At 50.0% G+C, this 24230-nt stretch overlaps 1 protein-coding gene across 1 annotated transcript; it reads right to left on the bottom strand.

Annotated features, from left to right (window-relative positions):
* Nucleotides 1–1420: 1420 nt before the first annotated feature.
* Nucleotides 1421–23950, bottom strand: LOC120840451 (pollen-specific leucine-rich repeat extensin-like protein 3). The gene is made up of 3 exons (XM_040211003.1): nt 23734–23950; nt 5034–5170; nt 1421–1995 (listed from the first exon to the last, which is right to left on the bottom strand). Exons 2-3 carry the CDS (start codon nt 5140–5142, stop codon nt 1421–1423), a joined length of 684 nt encoding a protein of 227 aa, XP_040066937.1. The 5' UTR covers nt 5143–5170; nt 23734–23950.
* Nucleotides 23951–24230: the final 280 nt, after the last annotated feature.

Consider the following 24230-nt stretch of genomic DNA (forward strand, 5'->3'; position numbering starts at 1 on the left):
AATACGTCGCCCCACTTTACCTCCTGCAGTCAAACTTCTTACAACTATACAACTCACTATTTCATTCGCACATAAATTACACTCATTGAGCGGGGGGAACACTCAAAAACTTGCAAAATGCACATATTACCGTAACAAAATGCTACTAAATATAGAAAACGTTTCATAAATGACCAACCCCCTTCTCCATTGTTTCAGAAATATTGTATAATCTAGATTAGCAACATGCATGCATATCGTGCAAGCCTAGGCTATAAAAGCAAAATGTGAAAACATACGCATTTTCTTTTTCAGTGGGCATGTTCCTCTAGAAAAACGGTCACATGTCCCACACGTAGCACCGGTTTTTGGATCATTTGTTCGTGCAGATAAAGTTATGGAAAACAAATCATAAAACGTAACCACCAACATTTTTGAATTTCATAAACATTTATATACGACATGAATTAACATCAAAAAGATATTTGATGTTAATATGTTTTGGTGCGAATTTGACTATATAGAAACTGCAGTGTGCATTTTTTGTTTAAATGTATAGCCGGTATCTGAGTTGTTCCATTGTGCACTATATTTTTTCCGTCTAAATGCGTTGCATAATAATGTTTCTCTTTCTGTGCGGAGTATTTTTGCGCAATGTAGGTATTGTACTGTATGCTTTCGTGATCTTGAACTGAACGATTTCTGGGCAGGAGAATTGGGCAAGCAGATTTTTCAGCTTTTCCCCAACCTCCTCAATCGCTTTGTTGTGAAATAAGGTATTAGTTAAGTACCCGCCCTCAAATAAAACAAAATATCTTAACCCTCATCTTTTAATGTAAACTTGGTGATGTGGACCGGGAGAAGCAAACACACTGAATCATTTTGGATGTAACAAAGAGTCCCCCCCCCCCCCCCCCCCCCCCATCCCCCAAACAGACATTACAGGGCATTTCTAAAATTGTGGGCCAAATCGTGCCTGCGAAAAGTATGTATCGCACAAAAACAGTTTATCGTCGCATTGGTTTCCGCCAAAGGGCCCATTAGGAGAAGCGAATATTGTTCGTTATAATTAGTTTGTTAATTAGTCTGGAGAAATTAATTTTTAATTATTAAATTTATAGGTATTTGACGAGCATCACAGGAAACCAATAAATCAACATATTTTAGAAGTATAGAAGGCACACATATCATTTTATTGCATTTATTGCACTACGAAAACACATTCCATCTGGACACGTTTCTAGGTTTCTTTTTCCGCATCTTCCTGCCAGCAGTCCTGACCCATATGGCCGAGGTGCGCAACACATGTGCGGCACAATTCCTTCCCTCCTGCGAGGGAGGCGATGAGGTAGCTGCGCGCTTCGCCCACGGGGCCCAGGACCGCCGGCGCAAAGATGCGCTCAGATAGAAAACCGAAACCTACATAGAGATACGTCACAAATCACAAAAGGAACTCACGTCTTCCAGACGGCGGTGACGGCTGCTGTGGCCAGGGGCCCGGGGGATGTCCGTGGTGCGGCGCTGGCGGTGGCGGAATCCGCGGATCGGGCAAGCCGTGCTGTCCGGGGTAGCCGCGGGCGCCCCCGGCAGGGGGCGGATGTGCTGGCGGCGGAGGGTAGTGGGGTGCCGGTGGTGGGTACTGCTGAGAGGGCGGTGGATACAGTTGGGACGGCGGTGGGTAGTGGGGCGATGGGGGTGGATAGTGCGACGGCGGCCCAGGATAATGGGACGGCCGGGGCCCGAGTATCGAGTGCGCAGGTGGCGGCGGCGGTGGGTAGTGTGGAGGCGGCGGTGGGGGAGGGTATCCTCCCTGAGGCACGCCTCCGTGGTGCCGAGGATACTCGTGTCCGTGGCCATGAGCTGGCGGGGGTCCCGGCGAGTGAGGCGGGGGTGGTGGCGGTGGCAGAGCGCCGGTGCAGGTTGTCTGGCGGCCTTTGATAAGGAAGTCAGATGCTTTGCCATCCGATGAGGAGTGGTAGTAGATATACATCTCTGGTCCGTCGAACTCGTAGCTTCCTGTAAAACAGCGGGGCAGTGTTACCGCGAAGATGTAATTGCGTTTTAGAGCGCACCTCTTGTGGTACGTTTATGGCGCGTTCACACTGGAATCGGATCCGCGTTCGCGAAGCGGATCCGCGCGTTCTCAGCCGCAAAGCGGCTAGGATCGAGCGGTTGGAGCGCGTTTTTGCCAACCGCTTCGGGACCGATTTCTCCCAACCGCTCTCACGAACCGCAAAGCGGCAACCAATCACAACGCGACGCTGATGTGACGTCAGTGACTTTCAAAACAAGATGGCACCTGTCGCTGGTGACGCGTCGAAGGCACTGTAGTCCTAGCGCTGTAGCCTTAGCTTTCGACAAATCATCGGAGAAACTTCATATTCACGTCTGTCACTTGAATCCGCCGCGAAAAGAAGTGACTCGTAAATTTAACGAGCTTCGCACCGGTGATTTGGTTCGGGTAAAAGTTTGTTTATTATTCCGGGTGCCACAAGCCCAAGCTCGCTGCCTTGTTAGTCTCTGCCCGTAGAACGTCGGAACCCGCCCCTGATCGACCGAAATGTCAGCTTTTCTACCCACTAGGATAGTCGCGTGAACTATTGAAAGCTTTCGACACCGTGCATGACTACCACGAAGGCCGATAGAGACGTCGTGAGCTTGATTGCGTAGCCAACGCACTACCGCGGAGGGGGCAGGGTACCTGCGCTAGCTCGACCTGTAACGTTTGCTACTAATAAAATAAATAAAGGGAACCTACTCAAGGAATAAAGTGTACGTGCCAGACAATGCAGAGGTAATCCATACGGCGTTTATTTGAGCTTAATGTCAAACAAACAGTAGACTCGATCGACGAGCGAGTGACGAGAGGAGTGTCCGCCACCAACCAAGCCACGACCGGCTAGCACCGAACACATTCCCCCGCACCACGGTCCACCCCACCGCCCACAACTTCGAAAATGATAAGAGCGAACAACAACGAGGGGGGAAAACTGGCCCTCTATCCCGAAAACAAGGTCAGCTATTCATGCGGGAAGGGTCCACTTCGAAGAAAAGGTCAGGGGCATCCTGTTCTGAGTCAGCAAGGCGCGCCTAGCTGGGCTTTGCTTGTGGGCGAAGTCGAGGGAATCACAGGCGAGTTTGGCGGGTCCATGCTTCTTTTTTCGCTGCCTGAACTCGTGATGCGCGCGAACATCCCGGAGAAAAATATCCCGAGTGCCAAAATAGCAAACGTTTGGCTTTGAATCTTGAATTAAAGTGGATTTTGGATTGTAAAACAGGGTTGCCAAACGACAGTCTCAAAAGATCACGCGTGATCGCCGAGAAACCGCCAACCACCTCTCGGTGTGTCTGAACGGGGTCGCTCGCGAACCGCATCCGCGACCGCTTCGCGAACGCGCATCCGCTTCCAGTGTGAATGCGCCATTACACCTGAGAAGAAATCCGATGCCGCGGGAGCGGATTCGCTCCCGGCGGCGGCGGCGACGAGCGGAACGTTGTGCTACATCTATTTCCTTCGAGTGGCGGCGGCGGCGCCGGCTGCGACAGCAGTTCTGGCAACATCCCGTCAAATATGACCAGAATGCGCGAGACTTCCCACCTCTGCTTTCTCTCCCGGGTGTTGCCGCTCCCCAGTGTCTCTGGTTTTGGCTCGAAAAGTAGGCCTGAGCTACACGTTGACGTTGCATCCGATGAAGAACGCGTACTCCTGACGTAGGCCGCGTCGCGCTGAGCAGGAATGTCACTTCCGGTCAGCAAAACGCCTCGTTCAGCGGGACCTATGCGGCTCGCCGCCGCGTTTTCCGCCCAGCGTTTCGCCCCAGCGGCAAAAGCCGGGCGGATTCGCTAGCGGCTCCGCAAGTGTAAACCTACCAATAGGCGGTCGTTTCCGGCTAGAGCGGCGTCGGAGTAACCGCGCGGTGCGTTATGATAAATGTCCCATAATGCTCCGCGCGGGACTCTCGCGACGTCATGTGTGACGTCACGAGGGTCCCGGCCGGTGCATTATGGGGCATCTCCCATGATGCAGCGCGCGGGGAGGAGGACAAGGCGGGGGAGGGGGAGGGGGAGGGAGGAAGAGGGAAGGAAGCGGAGGAGGAGGTAGAAGGAAGGAGGGGGAGGTGGAGGGAAAAGAGGAGAAGGAAAAAAGGGAGCAGGAGGGATGAGGAGGAGGAGAGGAGGGAGGAGGAGGAGAGGCTTGAAGCATGAGGGGAGGGTGAGGAGGAGGGAGGAGGGGTATTCCCCACCCCCAGTACCCTTCCCTTCTCCTCCTCAAGAGCTGCACTCTGATTCGGCGTTACAGGGTGTTGTAAACATCTTTCATTTTTTTCTGGTTCTTCTAAAATTGACCCGTTGTCATCAAAAATTTCAGCGTGGTGGAAAGTCCTTATTTAGTGCACTCTTATTCTAAGCGGTAGAAATTGGAGCCCGTAAAGTTACTGTCTGAGCAAAATGCAAAATAACGCTGATGTCATGTTCATGCTAACTAGGCCATTCAAGAGATTCTCTACCAGCATGAGAAAGCCACTACTGTTCGCTCTGTTGCCATGTTTGTTCTATGTGCACTTATTGGCCCCAATAACTAATTGGTTTGGGTGCTTGCAGTGATGACATTCTTACACTTGAATGTTTGGGGGTTTGTCGGCGTCCAGAGGATTTTGTGAGCCAACTAAAAATACTGTATTCTAAGGGGCCTTCCCAAAGGTCCAAATGTTTTAGACGAGGGCAGGATGGGCGCAACCGGTGCTGGTTATGCTTCGAAAATGCGACATTAAGATACGCTGTCAAAACGATCAGTCATTAAGCTTTGCTCAGCCGCAGACTGCTTGAACATTTCAGATGAACGAAACAGCGTTTCCTGTGATTGGGGAAAAAGCTTAGGATTTATTCGATAGGAATAATGACTTTAGGCATCGTTATGCCTCAAGTGTCGTACTACTCTGAATTCGTTTAGTGGGTAGAGTGTGACCCACACCCACTGCTCAACTTTTTATTTCAGTGCCAACCCGCGTAGGGGCAGGAGATAGTGATATCGGTTCTTGGGGTGTGCCACTCACTGGTCGAGTAGTGGTCCAGGCGGCCGCAGATCTGGACGTCCTGGACGCGAAACTGGTCCTGGTTGCAGTCCACGTCGAACCGAATGAAAAGCAGCTCCAGTCGACACATGTCCGGCCCATGACGCCTCACAATAATCCTGAAAATAATGCAACCTTGCGCTACACAATTCTGCAGTCCGTTGTTCGCAGGGCTGCAAAATAGAGACTTTCTTTAAATAACCCGCACGTAGTGCATAGGACGGGCACATAGCCGGAGGGGGGGGGGGGGGGGGGGCAGAACCTGCGGCCCCTCTCCACTCATTTTTCTCCCCTCATTTTTGTGTAGGGGGGGGAGAGATCATTAGGACTGCTTCACGGATGTCAAGAGTAAAGCTCTTTTTTCTTTCTTGCTTTTTACGAACGTTTCGGTTCGTGCTGTGTACACCGTGGCCCACCGGCTTAAGACTATAGCCTACAGATTTGACGTAGATATAGTGTTTACATGCAAATCGAGGCTGTGAGACCTGTGCAAGTCGGTGAACAGAGAGGGGCTCCGGCCGCCCCGCTGCACCAAGAAAGATGCTAACAAGCTCATCACGTGCAAGACTGAACAGATCTTTCCACGCCTATACCTTCCGGCGCTAAATGCTTCGACCACACGATCACTGGGTAAACGACCGGCTCCAGGAGCATCACAAAGAGGTAGGGAATGCCACACCCAACGGTCAGCACCCCATAGACACGCAAAGACGGGAATGTCGCGGCTGCGCTTCCGACTGTGGTGGCTGTTCGTGCCATCACGATCCAGCTTGATCCACGATGTGCGCTTCGTCATTAAGTAGGACGAAATCTGCAGAGGGATCGAGAGAGAAAGCAACAACAGTCCCAGTTTAAAATGTTCTTGCTTCTATTGCCTAACGTGACGCAGCCCGAACTTTACAAACTCTGTGGTCAACAACTGAACTAGTAACCATCGTAACAAGAAACTTATACGGGCCAGTTGGTACATATCCACGATGGAAAAGTGCCGAAAAATACGCGGACAGACAGAAAGACAAGACAGTGCGCACTCTCAACTAAAGTTTATTTGAAATGTACACATATATACCCGACAGGCATACTACTCTTCACTCATCTTTGCCCAGCCCGCGTTTCAAAAACACATATTCATACTTGGAAAGGGTTAAATAAGTTTCGCTAATGCAAACACTCCCACGACTTAGCCTCGCGTATTTCCCTTGACACTTTGCTTTTATATTTGGCTAGGATCTCAGTGTTGTGAAATGACGGCCCGCAAGGGCACTTACTGAAGTGAACCGCAAGATGCTCGGAAGGTGTCGTCCTTGTTGACGCAGCGTGCTCTCGCGCGCGGTCATTAACGCAACTGCCATTTTGCCTCACACAACTCGATCCACATGTCAGCGGAATTGTATAAACTAGGCCAGTCGTACATTCCACGCGCTTATTTCTGTGATACAAAGTACAGAAATAGGTACGTGGAATATATCAAGATTGGAGAAATCACCGAATAAGTGCTGATTTTATGAACCAAATTGGCGACCATACAAGGAGCTTGCCGCTACTTTCCCAGGATTCAGTGACATTTGTTAAAGGGCAACTCCGGTCCATACTTTCGATTTTGAGATTATGACTGTTTTTAGTGCAGTCAGCGCCCCTGAGTTGCAAGGTGTAATTTTTTTTGTCGTTATTGTGCGTAGTTTTAAAGCTATCGACACCTGAAAGTTTTGTTTGGGGCGCGACAAACAAGACCGAAACTAGCCGCTCGAGGCCCCGGCAACACTGGAAATCAGCCGCTATGTGAACGTGACGTCAGGATCGTTCTCGTTCAACAAGTACGCAGGCCGAGCGCCACCTACCTCTGTTGCGCTAGCCGCCTAAAGATAGAAGTAAGCTGATTTTGTTTTAATTCCGTATACGTTGTAGTTATCGAGCATACGTAGCAAGAGTTAGTGCATATACCCAAAAGCTAGCGACTGCAAAACCCGTGAACTCGTACGGTGCCGTACTCGGCGGCCACCGCCGTGCGTGCGCTATGCCGTACTCGTCGCTTGTATACCCAAAAGCTAGCAACTGGAAAACAAGTAAACTCGTTCGGTGCCGCACTCGGCGGCTGTCGCCGTGTGTGCGGTCTTACGTACTCGTCGCTAGGCCTAAATTGTCATCTGGGCTCCGTGGATGGAGCGCCGTTGCTTTACGCCGCGCTGCCAGTGACGTAGAGTACTGGAGGCCCTCTCGCTTTCGCGCTGCGGGTCAGTCCCAGACACGAAACTTTGAGGCTCTCAGGCGCGGGCCGCGGCGCCCGAACACACGTGTGCTGGGCTGTACACGACTGTTTTTTCGTTCTTTTTTCCTCGGGCGCGTAAACGCCGAAGTCCAAAGTCCACTCGTCGAACGGCGTTCATCCACACCTTCTCCAATTTCCGGTCCGTCGGACAATTGTGAAAAACACCTCCGTGTTGCGCAGCGGGTTGTTTGAGCAGCCCACAGCGCTACAAGTTGCACTCCGCATCTTTCGAGGAAGAGCTGGGCAGTCTTGGGGGCACCGAGTTGCTCGCTAAAACGAGTCTTAAAGTCCTCACCAGCAAATAAACAATAGGCTATACCGAAGCTACATGGGCTACAGATAAAAGCAACGGCTAAACACGCCAATCACAAGCCGAAGTAGCGGTGGTAGCGGCTCAGAGAAGCGCACTCCGGGCAACGCCCGGACCGAAGCAAAAAAAGAGAACGATACGGACGTGACGGCCCAATGTTGCTTTAGCGATCGGCCACCCGCTGGCCGCCCGCTAAGGAGCAGCGGCTCGCGGCCGGTCGCATTTCTGTTATCGGCATTAGTTGAGAATGCGGCGTCTTACGGACGTAATATTTTGGCTGGGGTCGCATTTTGTGTCACTACAGCGATACCAGTAATTTATTTCATTTTCCGTTTTGGCCGCAGTTTCCCTTTAAAGGCAGCGGACTGAAGGAGGTGGCTCAGTCAAAGTAGCCTGCTCCAACCAGGGTGTCGGACCGAAAAAGAACCGAACCGAAAACCTGAACCGAACAGTTATTTTTGCCGAACTGGAACTGAACCGAACCGAAATCTTCGCACCATCTTGGAACTGAACCTGAACTGAACCGGAAAAAACAAACATAACGGTAACCGGTTCAAAATGGTTCACCTAAGCCGAGGGTGCGCGTTCGTGGCTTAATGATTGCAGTGCTTTGTCATCGCGCTGAGGCTCCAGGTTCGATTCCAGGGAGCGAACTCCTCTTTTAATTATTCCTCCAACTTGATGTTCTCGTAATTTCGAGAACCTTGTCGTCTGATCAAATTACGAATGTTCTACGCGCCGAACGTGCTACGCCGAATGTTCCAGAAACCCACGTTGGTATGCAAAAGATGCTCCGCGTGGCGGTCCGGAGTTAGTCACGCTCTTGCACTCGATCGTGCTACTCTGCCGACCTTCGGCACCTGCGACGATATATCTTTGTATTTTTATTTTATTCACAGGTTCGCCAAATTCAGCGTTTAGTTTCTGCTCATTCGTAGCCTCATCATCTGTCAATCGGGATATTTCGGTGGAGGTGCTGGGTAACGCAGCCTATGAAGCGTACCCCTCCAAGGCGTCGCAGCGCGAGCCCGATTCCCGGCTTAAGGGGACCATCCCCAGGGACTACCGAGACCCGAGAAAGCCACCGCACCCAAGGCCTACCTACCGAATTCGGATTTACGCCCCCCAACTACAAGAGGGCAATGAGGCCCACGATGGACAATCAGTCGTCGCCAACCCCGACCGCCGCCACCGTCGTATACCTACCCGTCGCACCAGGGTCTCCAACGCCTTTCCATGGTGAGGCCCACGACGACCATCAAAGATTGCCTGCAATACTATGAACGTATGGCCCGCCAGAGCGGGCGGTCAGCTGAGCACTGCTTGCAGAACATCTCTTTCTAACTGGAAGGAACTGCGAGGCACTAGATGAAGAACCACGAGGCTTCTTTGACTTCTTGGGAGGTGTGCAAGCAAGAACTGAAGAAGGCGTTTGCCATCCAACACCGACGCGGCAGGGCCCAAGATTTCCTTCGCACAAGAACCCAAGGCCTAAATGAGAGCATCTCCACCTTTGTCGAGGATGTTTTGCACCTGAGCGCCCGCGGCGACCCTCAGACCACAGGGAGAAGAGGCTGCAGCAAGTGGCAAGGGGTGTGAAATGCGAGATATTCCGCGGTCTCGTCCGCAATCCCCCAACAACAGTCGGCGGGTTAGTCACGTAGGTCATAAATATAGAACGTGCCCCAGTAGCACGCGCCGGACACTACCAGCAAAGTCCAGGCGTCGCTGCCCTTTCGTCTTCGAGCTGTAACACCCCGGAAATTCGCGAGACCATCTTGGACGTCGTCCGGAAGGATATCAAGGAGCTTCTACATGCCACCGCAAGGCCAGCGTGGCCCTCAATTGCAGAGATTGTCAGGGAAGAAGTTCAGCAAGCGCTGCAGCAGAGGTTCTCATAAGTGCCGCTCCGGAACCACCGACATTTGAGCTACGCTGCAACTGCACGACGACCACCGCCCTTTGCTGGACCGTATACGGCGCCACCGCAACGTGAACCTCCAGCTGTACAGTACGTCTGCCCAGAGCAACCTTTGCGGAGGATGACGGACGAATGGAGGACGGCGTACCAACGCCCGCTGTGTGTTACCACTGCGCGGAAGCCGACCATCTGTACCGGCGATGCCCGTGCCGGCAGCTCGGGCTTCGAAGGTGTCATGTAGTGACATTGTATATTCGTTGTTATCGCTATCAGCGCCTATCACCAACGCAAGCCGCGTTCGCTTATCATAACATGCGCAGTGTATATAAACGCTCATACGGAAATAAACCGTTGTTCTGTTCCAACCGCGCTGTCTGAAGGATCTATTACATTGGCGACGAGGTGAATCGACGGACGGGCGAGTCCCGGTCGAGTAAGGCAAGATGTCGGTCGGCAGGGTCGGTGAATATCGTCTCGGCACGAATGCGTCCTGGGATGAATACGTCAAACGGCTAGAGATGTTCTGCGCTGCAAACAAGATAACCACGGACGAGCAAAAACGAGCGGTTCTGCTGAGTTGTTGCGGCGAGGACACTTACGGGCTGATCGTGACCTTGGTCAAGCCAGCAAGACCGACGGCGGCGAGCTACGACGACATCAAGGGGGCGGTGCGGAAGCACATGCATCCAAGGCCTTCGGAGCTGTATGCAGGATTCTTATTCTACCGAAGAAACCCAGCTCACGGTGAGGCGGCATCGGAGTATGTTACGGCACTCCGCAAGCTGGCTGAAGACTGCGGTTTCGGTGATAAACATATTCCACTGGACGTCATGATGAGGGACCGGTTCGTATGCGGCATCAAGAACGAAGCGGTTCAACAGCGGCTGCTCGCAGAACGTGACCTTACGTTCGAGGTGGCGTACGACATGACGCTGACGGCGGAAGCAACGGAGAAGCAGCAGCGCGATATACGCAAGCAAGCTCAAGACGGAACCAAAGAAAGCGAGGGTCTGGTTCAAGCGGCACGCATGAAACTGGACACCAAGGCGGACGACGTCAGCTGCTTCTGCTGCAACGGTAAGCACGCTCCGCATGTATGCCGTTTTAGAAAGGCTGCTTGTTTCAAATGCAAAAAGGTTGGACACGTGGCAAAAGAATGTCGTTCAAAAGACGAGAATCAGACGCCGCAGAAGCCAACTGAACCGCGCAAGCGGGAGGGGAAAAACAAGGGCGTCTATGAAATGAGCGCATTGTTTTCTGTATGCGAAGTGAGTGAACAGCCTGAAAAGTTTATGGTAGAAGTGCACATTCAAGTGCAGAAAGTTCCGATGGAAGTCGATTCAGGAGCATCTTGCTCGATTGTGAGTGAAGAGACGTTTCGGTTGATAGAGAAGAATCAAGGCCAGATACCGCTGCAAGAAGCCGGCACAAAGCTTGTAACCTGGTCGAATGAATCATTGTCCGTGGTGGGTCGGGCAAACGTGGAAGTGAAATTTAAAGGCTGTAGAGCAGAGCTACCTTTGTTAGTAGTAAAGAAGCGTGGTAGCAGTTTACTCGGACGTAGCTGGTTTGAGTCGCTGGGCATCCGTTTGAGTGGAATTCAGCAGATCAAGGTGGAGGACGTGACATCGCGTTTTGCTGAGGTTTTCGGCAGTGACCTGCCTGGACTCAACGGACCGCCAGTTCACATAGAACTTCGAGAGGACGCCCGCCCGGTGTTTCTCAAGAGTCGTCCTGTCCCGCTGGCCCTCAAAGACGACGTGGCCAAGGAAGTGGATCGCCTGGTGCAACAAGGCGTCTGGGAGCCGGTTGAGTACTCAAACTGGGCGACACCGCTGGTAGTAGTGACGAAAAAAAAAAACGGAACCTTGCGTTTATGTGGGGATTACCGTAGTACCGTAAACAAGGCTATTAAAAGCAGCGGATATCCTTTGCCCACGACCGCGGAAATGCTAGCGACGTTGGGGTCGAGTAAAATTTTTACCAAGCTCGACTTAACTCAGGCGTATCAACAGCTCAGCCTAGACGATGAATCAGCAGAATTAATGACCGTCAACACAATTAAAGGGCCATGCAAGGTCCGGCGGCTGCCGTTTGGAATCTCGGTGGCGCCGTGGGTGTTTCAGCGAGTCATCGACACGTTATTGGCGGGCATTCCGGGGGTGAAGGCTTATCTTGATGATATCTTGATATCGGGGAGCAACGCAGACGAACACTCGGAAAGGCTTGCAGCCGTGCTGGCGCGTCTGCAAAGCGCGCAGCTAAGAGTAAACAAAAAAAAGTGTGAATTCAGTCAAGCAAGCATTGAATTCCTGGGACATATAATCGATTCCACAGGTATCCACCCGAGCCAGAGCAAGACGACGCCATTCAGCAAGCGCCACCGCCGACAAGCAGGAAGCAGCTTCAAGCTTTCTTGGGGTTGTTCAATTTCTACGCCAGTTTCCTCAAGGGGAAGACAGAAGTGGCGGAACCCCTTCATCGGCTGTTGGACCACGAGCAAGAATGGAAATGAACAAGTGAGCACCAGCGGGCGTTCGAAAAGCTGAAGAAGTTGCTTAGCTCGGATGCAGTACTTGTTCCCTATGACCCCAAGCGGCCGTTGGTTTTGTGCTGCGACGCGTCGCCTGTCGGGGTAGGGGCCGTGCTGGCGCATAGGGCTGATGACGGGAAAGAGCAACCTAGAGCGTACGCCTCATGAACTCTCGGTGCTAGTGAACGCAAATATGCGCAGATTGACAAAGAATGTTTAGCAGTCGTCTTCGGAGTGAAAAGATTTCACCAGTACCTGGCCGGAAGAGACTTTACCGTAGTAACGGATCATAAGCCGCTGTTGGGGTTGTTCAACACTGAGAAGTGGGTGCCAGAAGTGCTGTCGCCCAGGATGCTTCGCTGGATTTTGTTGTTGGGGGCGTATAACTATCGCATTCAGTACAGGTGAGGCGAAGACCACTCCAACGCTGATGCACTCAGTCGTCTGCCAATCGTGGGAGACGAAGACGAGCCACAGCCACCGGGGGACGTGCTCCTGCTTGAAGCTGTCGAGTATGCTCCACTCCAGGCGGCAGACCTCGCAAGGATGACCAAGGAAGACTGCATCTTATCGATGGTTAAGGATTGGATCCTCAGTGGCTGGCCGTCGAGGCAACCGGACAATGCGTTCGCGCCTTACGAGGTAAGGAAGTCCGAGTTGTCGTTGCATCGTGATTGTATACTGTGTGGGAAACCGCAAGTAGCAAGAGAAAGGGTACTTCAGTTGCTGTTTGCAAACCACCCGGGAATGAGTGCCATGAAAGCTTCAGCAAGAGGGCTTATGTGGTGGCCAAAGATGGACAGCCAGATTGAAGAATTTGTGCGGTACTGTTAGCCGTGTCAAAGTAACCGCCAAAGCGACCCCAAGGCTCCAGTGCATTTCTGGGTCAAGCCAGATCAACCGTGGAGTCGTCTACACATAGACTTCGCGGGGCCAGTCAAGGGAGAAGTGTTTCTAATTGTAGTTGATGCGTTTCAATCCAGGACCCCGGTGGACAGCAGCTACCGTGGTGGAAGTGGGAGGCCCGGTGTCGTACACGGTCCAACTGGACAACGGGGAGCGCCATCACAGACACCGGAACCAGCTGAGACGAGCCTGGACGGCGCCTCAAGGGGACGCCAGTACAAGGGTGGACTACCACGTCACGCTCCCACCGACAGCGGGACCCTCGCAGCGGCCGGAGGCGAGCCCGGAGTCGGCAACGCAAGCTCCGACTCCACCACGAAGATCAACACGCAATTGACATCCTGTTGTACGCTATGGCATTAATGATTAACCAAGCGTTCTTCATCGTTTTGTGCATCTAATCGTAGGGGAAAGGAGTGTCATGTAGTGACATTGTATATTCGTTGTTATCGCTATCAGCGCCTATCACCAACGCAAGCCGCGTTCGCTTATCATAACATGCGCAGTGTATATAAACGCTCATACGGAAATAAACCGTTGTTCTGTTCCGACCGTGCTGTCTGAAGGATCTATTACAAAAGGTTCGAACCGAACGCCGCCTCCCCCCCCCCCCCCCTCCTCCCCCCCCCCCTCCCCCGTTCAAGGAGCGAGGAACGACCGAAAGGTATCAAGTAGTTCCTGCGGGACCACCATCCCCTGGGCAAACTCATCTCTGAGGATCCCTCTCGTCGTCCCCGCGCCGTCACGTGTCGCCTCTTAGTCGGTCCCTCCGAGATAGCCTGTTTTCCAGTTCTCGACAGGCAAACTAAGCGCGGTGACTCCCGGAGGTGAAGTTCCCGTAAATCGACGACATAAAGAGCCTACACAAACACCGGAGCGCTCCCACTGTCCCAACGCCAAGCATCACAACGACGCTCCTGCAACGACAGCAAACAACCTAAACGTTGTTTTCGACGGCCACGAGGCATCGGCACTCGTGGACACCGGAGCAGACTACTCAGCCTTGACTGAGAGGCTCTCTCGCCGCATTCGAAAAGTGACGACACCGTGGGGTTGGCCGCAGATACGAACCGCTAGAGGACACCTCGTCACGCCTGTTGGAAGGATCACTGCTCGAGTCGAAATTCACGGTAATACGCGTCCTGTAAAATTCGTTGTTGTACAAAACTGTGCCAGAGACGTCATTCTCGGCATGTACTTTCGCCGTGAATACAGCACCGTCATCGACCTTGGAAAAAATAGATTGAGGCTGGGGACACGTTTACCGCCTTTAGAGAACCCCCAAACAACGTCAGCCGCCGTCCGAGTTGCCGTAGAAGACGTGAACCTGCCACCGCGATCAAGTTTTGCTTTACCCGCCGTGACCGATGCAGCTACCTGCGGCGAAGCTGTTTTGTAAGGCCACCTTTAATTTCTCCTCGGAAGAAAAGCAAGCGTCAGGAGTAGCTGAACTTCAGAATGGGAGCACTGTGGTGCTCGCGAAAATCTTCCGACAAAAAAGCAACACCTCACGAAAGGTGCATCGGTAAGCCAGGGGGCCGAGAGACGACAAATTTTCGTCACGCCGGATGAACTGTACGAGTTGAATGTGATACCTTTTGAACTATGCGCGGTGCCAGCAACTTTCGAGCGTGTCATGGACACCGCACCGGCGGGACTAAAGTGGCAGCGCTGCCTCGTCTACCCTGATGACGTCGTAGTGTTTTCAGGCGACTTTCACGAGCACTTGCGACGACTCCGAGCTATTCCCCAAGCTTTATAAAACGCCCGACTTACCCTCAAGCCGTCGAGTGTCGGTTCGCCTATGACGAACTCAAGTTCCTAAATCAAGTGGTTCGTAACGAAGGCATTCGCTCAGACCCAGTGAATACTCGCGCCGTCACGGCATGTCCAGCGCCGAAAGACAAGAAGGCCGTGCAAAAATTTCTTGGACTCTGTGCCTACTATCGGCGCTTCGTTCGGGACTTCGCAAGAATTTCCGCACGGCTCAAAAACCTGTCGAAGGACGCCGAGGAGTTCGGATGGGCCTAGGAGCAGTAGCAGACAAACTGAAGTGAAGGCTCCAAACTCCTCCTGTTCTCGGACACTTCGATTAGGATGCAGAAATTGCGATTCACACGGACGCTAATAAAGCAGGCGTTAGAGTGATACTGGCTAAAGTGCAAGAAGGCACCGAGCGAACCATTGCCTACGCAAGTTGGACATTCTCCAAGGGAAGACAAATTACTTCACGACTAAAAAAAAAGTCTTGCAGGCCATCATGAAGTTTCGACTCTGCTAGCTTGCAAACCTCAAGGACACTTCACGACGCCTCGCTCGATGGAGTCTCCGATTACGAGAGTTCAACGTGACTGCGTTCTACAAGTCAGGCCACAAGCGCAGCGACGCCGACTGCCTGTCCAGTGCGCCTGTCGAAGCACCTTCCGGCAGCAGCGAGAACGATGACGATGAGTGCTTTCTAGGCGTAGGGAACACCGACGACATGGCACGACGTCAACGAGACGATCCTAAGCTGCGCAAACAAATAGAGCAGCTGGAAGGGCGCGGGAGTACCGTGCCACGCGTTTTCTCACGCTGACAAGCCCTGCCGACCTTCGCCATTAGACAGGGTCTACTCTACACAGGGAACTTCGGGGACAATAACTCGCCGTGGCCGCTGGTAATCCCGACCGACCTTCGAGAGAAGACCTTTCAAGCCTGCCATGACGACCCGACGTCCGGGTACCTTAGTTACAGCCGGACACTAGGCCGTATTCGTGAAAGGTATTATTAGTCCAAGAACCTAAGACCGTCCACCTCCACGTTCGATCATGCGGCGAGTAAAATCGACGTAAGAAACCACCCATGAAGCCGGCACGTGTCTCCCATTTAATACCTCCGCCAACTGCATCGTTCCAGCAGATCGGAATGGATCTACTTGCTCCTTTCCCGCAGTAAACCCTGGAAAGCCGTTGGATAATCGTAGCCACTGATTATCTTACACGATACACCGAGACAAAAGCCCTTCCATCAGGGACTTCTGTGGAAGTGGCCAAGTTCTTCTTCGAATCCGTCCTCCTACGACATGGCGCTCCTCAAGTACTCATTGCAGGTTGGGGGTCATCGTTCATGGCGCAGCTGCCGCTAGAAATTCTTCATCTGAGCCACAGCAGACATCGTAGCTTCACGGCGTACCGCGCGTAAAAGAACGAGCTGACGGAGTGGCTGAGCAAGACAATCGCCGACATGATCTCCATGTATGTCGACGTACAGCAAAAGACGTGGAACGAGGTGTTCCACTACGTCACGTTCACCTACAACACTGCGGTTCAAGATACCACTCGAGTTGCCCCTTTCCAGGTGGTACATGGTCGGGACGTAACGACGATGCTGGACGCAATGCTGCCCCACAAGCCAGCTGAAGATGGGAGCGACGCCGCCCAGGTGGTTGCGCAACGGGCCGAAGAAGACCGCCAGCTCGCTTGACTCCGTATTCAAGACCAGCAACGTGTCGACGCTGGCCGCTACAAATTTCGTCATCGCGCCCTTTTTCAGCCCGGAGACAGGGTGTGTGTGTGGACACCTATTTGTCGCCGCGGTCTCAGCTAGAAGCTGCTAAAACGGTACTTAGGACCTTACAAGGAGCTTGGCTGACTCGGGGATCTGAACTACGAAGTGATGCCTGACGCAACACGAACTTTATCACATCGCCCTCCATGACCGTTGGTCGCCCACGTTGTGCGCCTCAAGCGGTACTACGCTCGATAGGACTGTGAACTGTGTTTCGGTACTGAACTCGATAGGATAGTGTTTTACAAGCCTCCATAGTTATCCATTCTTTTTGTTTGTTTTGCTGTTTTGTTTTTTGGCACATTGCATCGAGGCGATTCGCTTTTCAAAGGGAGTAATGCCACCTGCGTCGCCGTTCCGGTGCGTACGTTGTCGAATGGCTACCGTGCTTAGCTATCTCGTGAATCCTCCAGGTTCGATTCTAGGGAGCAGATTCCTTTTTTATTCATTATTTCGACTTGACGTTCTCGTAAGTTCGAGAATTCTTGTCGTATGAACGAGTTACGAATGTTCTACGCGCTCAACGTTCTACGTCGAATGTTCCAGAAACCCACGCTGGTAGAAGAGATGCTCTGCGTGTTGGTCCGGAGTAAGCATCGCTCTTGCGCTCGATCGTGCTACTTCGATGCCATCAACGCTACCTCTTTGTATTTTTGTTTTCGGCACTAATTCGCCCAATGCGACGTTTAGTTTCGGTTAATAAGTGGCCTTATCATCTGTCATTTGTGGCAATATCACGAGAGAAATATTTGAGAATGAAAGATTGGCAAAGCTTTTTGTTTTAGTGTATTGATCATATACTGATAGAAAGAATTGCAATGCATGTGAAATTGTGGCTTTTCGTGGCGCTTTTGTGTTAGCTCTATGATTAATTATGTATCATGTGGTCACATGACGTGATTGTCTGAAGACGTTCAGTTAAGTAAATCGCTCCAAATGGCCCCGTGACGTCACGTGACGTCGTCGGGTGACTTGTTGCGTCAAGCAGATTTCAATTGAGGACCTGTTTAGATTAATTAGCGTCGTTGGCACCATGACGTCACTTTACATCAGGACTTCGCGCCGCGAGGCAAGTGACACCGTGACGTACTCGACTGTCATGAGACTGAGTCGGGTGCTCGGGTTAATGAAAATAAGCATCACGAAACATTCGGCTAATGGATCATGTTGAACCAAATGTGACATAAACCGGATTTGATTGTTTCAACAAGCAGAAATCGCAATGACCACTAGCATACAGTGCAATGACGTCGCATGCAAACCATGTTAAACAGTTCAGTTTTATGGTGAAATATGATGTTCAGAACACAACCAAAGTGAATGCCCAAATTGAAAAGTTGTGCAGTATATGAAACAGTCTCGCGATGATATCCGAGAAAAGCCTCGTGATGATATCGGCCCTAAACAAGTGCCCGTAAAACCAAACATGACATTAGCATCCCGAGGCGGTATTTTGAGATTATTTAAGTTTATGCAAGCCCAAATGGGGATTTATGTTAGGACTAAGAAGCTTTGTCTGTCATTTGCTCTAGGTTTCTGTAATGAGAACTATCATTACATCTCTGTGTATATTTGTTTTTGCGGTAAGTCATCGTGTATCGTATTGTTTTTTTATGCTTTTGTTTTTCTTAAGAATACCATTTAATATTTCACTCTTTCTGCACGTTTCGTGTACTTGCCTTTAAACACATCATGTGAGCACAAAGTCCTTTTTCGGCCTACCCCTCGAACCGGTGTTTCGCACTGCCAAACAACGAATAAAAAAGTAAATTTGCGCAAAACGGCTCAACAGCTGGCGTCTTTTAGATTATAGTCCTGCCATGTCGGTCTCAAGCGGTTGTGTGTACTTCATACAGTCAATTTTATTGATAATAATAAAATATATTTAAATGCTGAGTGAAGATCGAAGAACATAATTAATGGGGGTTGTGTGGATATTTAGAAAGCGTGTAGTTGGTCAGCCATTTCAAAGTTACGAGGAGTCACTTGCTGTAGATGAGAAATTTAGCCAGTGCAGTACAACCGCTAGCCTGGGGTCTTTAATGTGCAAAGGTTGAAGCCTGGGCGAGTTGGTGTGACACACTTAAAAGGTTAAAGCGCTCTGTCTGTATTCTTCTTTACCCTGCCCGTTGTCTTTTGCGCTGTTTTAACCTTCTAATGTGCACAACGCAGTAGCGATACACGACAGCACGCCGGTATACGATGCTCATTCAGATCGAAACGTGCAGGGATGGGGTTTGAACCCAGGATCCCTGGACTCTGCAGCGCGAACCTTCGCTCCAATCTGCGAACATTAATAAAATGCCGATCACCTTAAAGATATACATTATAAGTAAATGCTCCCCAAATTATCTGAAATATGACCTGGTAAAACTTTTCCGGCGTTTTTATGCATAAGGAGCATTAAAAAAAAAATTATTCTGAAGCTGATATTGATAACTATCTGTTCCTGAGACATATATATAACTACTAGAAATTATAAAGGTTATACTGTATTGCCTCTTTTATGTTATGAATAGCAATAGTATGTGTCTGTGGGCTAGACGGAAACTAAGTACAGAGGGGCGCGTAGTGGAACTATGACGATTACGCACGCAGACTGTAAGAAAGTAACCAATTAAGTAGTCGCCATGTCAAAAATACTATGTTCTGTTCAACAAAAAATTATAAATTCGCAAGGGTGCCGCTTATTTTCAAATTGAATTCACCGGCATCTTGGTACAACAAATATCAACCGCCAGGCTATGCCAGTTTATCGGATATAAGAAAATTTGTACTTGGGTACGCGCAAGTTTAGGTCACATTCGATCTTAGTTTGAAGGTGCATATAAATTAGAGTGAATAATTTTGATCACTCATTTCTGCATGATTATTCACCTGCATGGCACTGCACAGTGTAAACAATGATGGTTAAAGAAAAAAGCGTTGTGATTGCCGCTCAGTGTTTCTATATAGGTAGAGCGAAGTAGCTTGTCCTAAAACGTTTGTGATACTTTGAAAATATTGTTGCTTTTAGCTCAGTTGTGTCATCATATATACTGCGAAACGTATTTCGTCAATTATTTTTCAGATATATGTGGAGACGAGATTTCCATTTTATAATTTTATGCACTGTAATTTATTCGTTAGTTCAAGAGCACAACTACGATTCAACTATTCATTCTGCGGCGCGACGTTTTACCAATCACAGGTATTTTAAGCATCCTACCACACTTCTTGATAACTTTTTGATTCAGGCAAAATATAACTGACTTGGGCAAACAAATGGATGTTGGGTTGTATAAACCCAATATCCATTTGTAGAGTAACCTGGATTTAATTTTAGTGTGGCGTCAAACTTAAATACAACAATTTCTTATTTTGTTACCTGAAAATAAATGTGAAGTGTACGAATGATAAATTAGTATATAGTTGCTTGTTTCACGTTGGAAATAAATAGTAAGTATTGCCAAAACAGCGTAGAAAGTAAATTCCGATTCTCAAAATGGCGGTTCGAACCGGTTGAAGCCGGTTTGACGCGTTATTTTTACTCCCCGGAACTGAACCAAAACTGTAAACCTTAACCGGAACGGAACCGATAAAAATTGCCGTTCGACACTCTCTCTGCCACCCCCGAGGAATTTATGTCCAGGACTCGAAACGTAGCGCCGCGGTTACCCGGTATAGGTTCTGTCGTCGTCATATTATAAAACAATGCAAAAAAGACGGGACAGAAAGTCGAAGAAGGACACGGGATATACTTTGTGTCCCGACTTTTTTGCGTTGGTTTGTAATATGTCGTTCAACAAACCAGCCCAGCCAGCTCTCCTGTTCCTGTCATCGTCGTCATCGTCCTCCATGGTGCTGAAATTAGCATAATGAACGGCTCGGTATCAGTATCGTCTTGCGGAGCTATGAAGAAGCTGCGCTATGAGTTCCTTCTGCCGGAAGAGGGCTTTGCGCGCCGAGAATCTCAGAGGCCATGGTGGATACCAGATGGTTACATATGGCTGAGGATTTTTAACCGTGCATCGTTTTCGGGCCCCTGATTACTTCCTAGGCAGAGAGACAATGTGCCGGTAGTCTATCCTCGTTTCTCGCTGATCTCTCTGTGGGAATGAGTATAGTGAAATAATTTGGGGGAATTTACCAGTGGCAGCAATTGTTTTGCTCTAACTTCCTTTAAGGGCTGACCTGCAGAATTTTCTTCTCCCGCGAAGAAAACCAGTTCCCGGTTTCTTTCTCCATTCCCTTTCTTCTTTTCTCCTCTGCTCACAGGAGCGGGACTGTGAGCTACTCCAGTGCCGGATTAAGGCATTTGGGGGCCCTGGGCTGAGGCTGTTATGAGACCTCTACCTATGATAATGGTGGTGGGGGAGGTAACGATGATGACGGGAATATGTATATTTTCGAACTTGTTAAATCAAGATATGTTTCATCCTATGCCGAGCCTTGTTTAGTGCCGAGCCTTGTTTAGATCCGTAGATTCAATGTAATTACAGTTTTTCTTGCTGGCATTGAGCGGATGCGATTGTTGAGAAGCTACTTCACAAAGAATCAACCCCTGTAGCAATTTACAACACAGTAATTTTGAGGTACAAAAGTGAGGTCAAATAAACATTGCGAAAAATATTAGGATTTGTCGTTCACATCCAGCAACTTAGCCACAAAAACAACAACAACAACAACACTAAATTGCTTCCGTTTAAATGTTGACTCCGTTCATGAATTTGTTTTACTAGAATTGCAGCAAGATTCACAGAGTACATGCCCGGGCCAGTTTATACGAATTGGACAATAGGTCGACTTGTAGCACAGGTGACCCTTCTGCTAACATGTCGAGTAAAATCATTAATCACACAAGAATTGAGTTATGCAGCAACAGAAAAGGTACCTGCAAAATTCCCATTCTAATTTCGCTTCCCCTAAATGGCATGCCTCGCAAATTGACAACTGCCACAAAAATCTAGAGCCCTCATTCTTGTAATTGTTCCAAATTATTGGAGGTGTTTTAACTTCTCACTAGCCTTTTGTTAATTAATTACTGGCATGAACAGTGAAGGAAGTGACGTAGGCAAGAAAGAAATTTCGTTGGTTGGAGCAGTCTTTATCGGGATCAAACTACTGTAAAACTCTTTATTTTCGCGGCCCCTAATTTTCGCGAATCGGTCACAGATGACATAATCGCGACCACTAAATTTCGCGAATTCCAGAAGCCTGCAATGAAAATCTTAAGGACCGAAATTTTCGCGCGCCCTTAACTTTCGCGAATTTTTCAATTCGTGAGATTCGCGAAAATTGAGGGCTCGCGAACATTAAGGGTTTTACAGTACTTTGTAAACGCCCTTCTAATAACTGAACCCCCGTTTCGCAAACAAACACAAACTTCCACATTTAAAGCATGGGAGCGATTCTAAGACATCGACCGCTGTCGTTCTTGCACATTTGCATTTAAAGAATTTATGATGAGAATCGAGAAGATGTTTTCCTTTCGTATCTACACGCTGTCTTTCTGAATGGGGGAAATGCATCGCATCAGATTTAGTACTCATCTTGTTCTTTTTAAATGCGGTAATTTAGACCTCGGCGGCCATTTTGTTCTGTGACTCAAGGTTAAAAATAAGAGGCTATACCTCAGAGGTTGGGGAAACCATTGCAGTATTCATATCAGACGCTGGAAGGAAGAGCGTTCAGTAGCACTGGCAGACCAGATATCGACTCTAGAGCACTTCCTTGCATGCAGTACCCATCAAAAACTGTTGAGGGGCGCCGGCTCCTTGAAACGCCTCTTTGTTGGTGGCTATAGAGACGGTGTCCGGAAGATTTACGGGCAGCTTTTCGCTTGTTTCTAACTTATCGTTCTGGAATAAACTCCATATGGAGTTTCGCGAAAAGGTTTAAAACAACATGTGAACCATCTGCGTTGCTTGCTTAACGCTTGCTTAACTTCCTGCCCACAATTGTCCGTAAAACACGCTAAGGGGGTCCCAGCACAAAAGAAAGCTCCATACCATCCTCCCATCAATCTCCGATTTAAAAAAAATCTAACAAGGGGCACGGGAGGCCGTGTTAAATTTTGTTGTTCTGGCACGCTCCTGTACAGCGAGCTCACAAACGCCAGCTGATCTAGAGACGGGAATTTTGTGGCACCCTTGTTTCCTTGTTGATGAAAAGAGAACGAGAAGGCCATTACGCCAGAGGCCCTTCGGAGTATTTCTTCTGCTTTCTGCCTAAACTATCTTAAATAAAATTTAAAAAAAAAGACTAACATTTTTAAATTTTCAGGGGCCAGCATGGGGCCCCCTGACAGCCTGGGGCCCAGGGCTGCAGCCCCCTTAGCCCGTTCCTTAATCCGGCCCTGAGCTACTCGCTCGAAGAAAGGAGCAAGGTCGCCCTCTTTCTCGGACGAAAAGGAGGAATTGAAGTGACGGAAGCGAGCACGGACCGTTGGCTCGTCTTTTGGCACTACGACTGGCCTCGCCCCGATTTTATTGGGGTTCCAAAATGGTCCCCAGCAGGTCTGTAGTCATTAAAGGGATGCTGAAACACTTCTCGAAAAAAACGAGTTAGAGGTGAATTTTGGCGTATTTTTATACCGTGAATCTGCACATTCCCTTTCCCTAAAGATGCAACTGAAAGCAAGAAAACGCGAAAAACCTCCAACCAGTCGTGACGTCATACTAGGATCTTTGGGCCGCCAAGCGCGTGTCGCTCGTGTGGGCAGCGCGTGCAAAGGCAAGCTTGCAAGGTATATTTTTCCGCACTGACGGAAGTCGTGACGACTGTTTCTGACCTTTTTGAAAATAGCAAGAGTGCGCGCGCATAGCTTTGACAGGCGCTGAAGATGCGCGAGAGCGGAGATTCCGAAAACTCCTAATGTGACGTCACGCCCCGGGAAGGAGGGGCTTCGGTGGTACTTTAAAAATTAATTTCTGAAGCCTCCGAGCACCAAGTTAAAAAAATAATCTTGATATTCCTGATCCTGGAGGTAGAATGAAGGCCATTGAAGTGTTCTTTCTCAAATACAGAACCGCTTCAGTTTCCCTTTAGAGTGACGAGCGTCTTATTAAAGAATGGCTAAACGCATGAGACGTGCAAGAGGCAGGAGGGTTGGCGCATCTCCTCACGAAGCTTCCGGCTAACGACAAATTATTCCAATTTTCCACTGCTTGAGTGGCGCTTGCTCTCTTATGGGGCGAGGAGAGCAGGAAGCAGTACCTGCAGTCGACGCTTCCAGAGCCCAGGGCGGTGCTCCTCAGCTCAAAGTAGGGCTCTGCCAAGACCCGGTCACACTGGTCTCCGCCATTTTCGGGGCCCGGGGGCACGGGCGGAAGGGGCGGCCCTCCGTGGCCGATGGCCGGATGGGGGCCCGGGCCCACAGGACCTGACGGCCCAGACGACGACGGATGGTACGGGGAGGCTCCAGGGCCGAAGGAGGGCGGAACTGGACAGAGACGTGGCATCACCGGGATAGGATTAAGGTGTAGGGGAGGAAGGGGAACCTTGTTCATCTCACAACTCTAAAGAACGCATCGTCGAGCGCTCCGTCTGCGCCCAAATGTAGCGCTATTCGCGACTCCAGCGACCTATAGACAATCGCAAGCATAACGCCCTGACAGGTGCCCCATGCGTGCAAGCACGCGCAGCGTACACCTGAACATAGCTTTGGCAAGCTTGAAACTGCACGGCCTTTCTCGCACGATTAGAAACATAGC

This window comes from Ixodes scapularis, unplaced genomic scaffold, assembly GCF_016920785.2.
Source record: "Ixodes scapularis isolate PalLabHiFi unplaced genomic scaffold, ASM1692078v2 PGA_scaffold3__209_contigs__length_174095766, whole genome shotgun sequence".
NCBI classification, from domain to species: Eukaryota; Metazoa; Arthropoda; class Arachnida; order Ixodida; family Ixodidae; genus Ixodes; species Ixodes scapularis.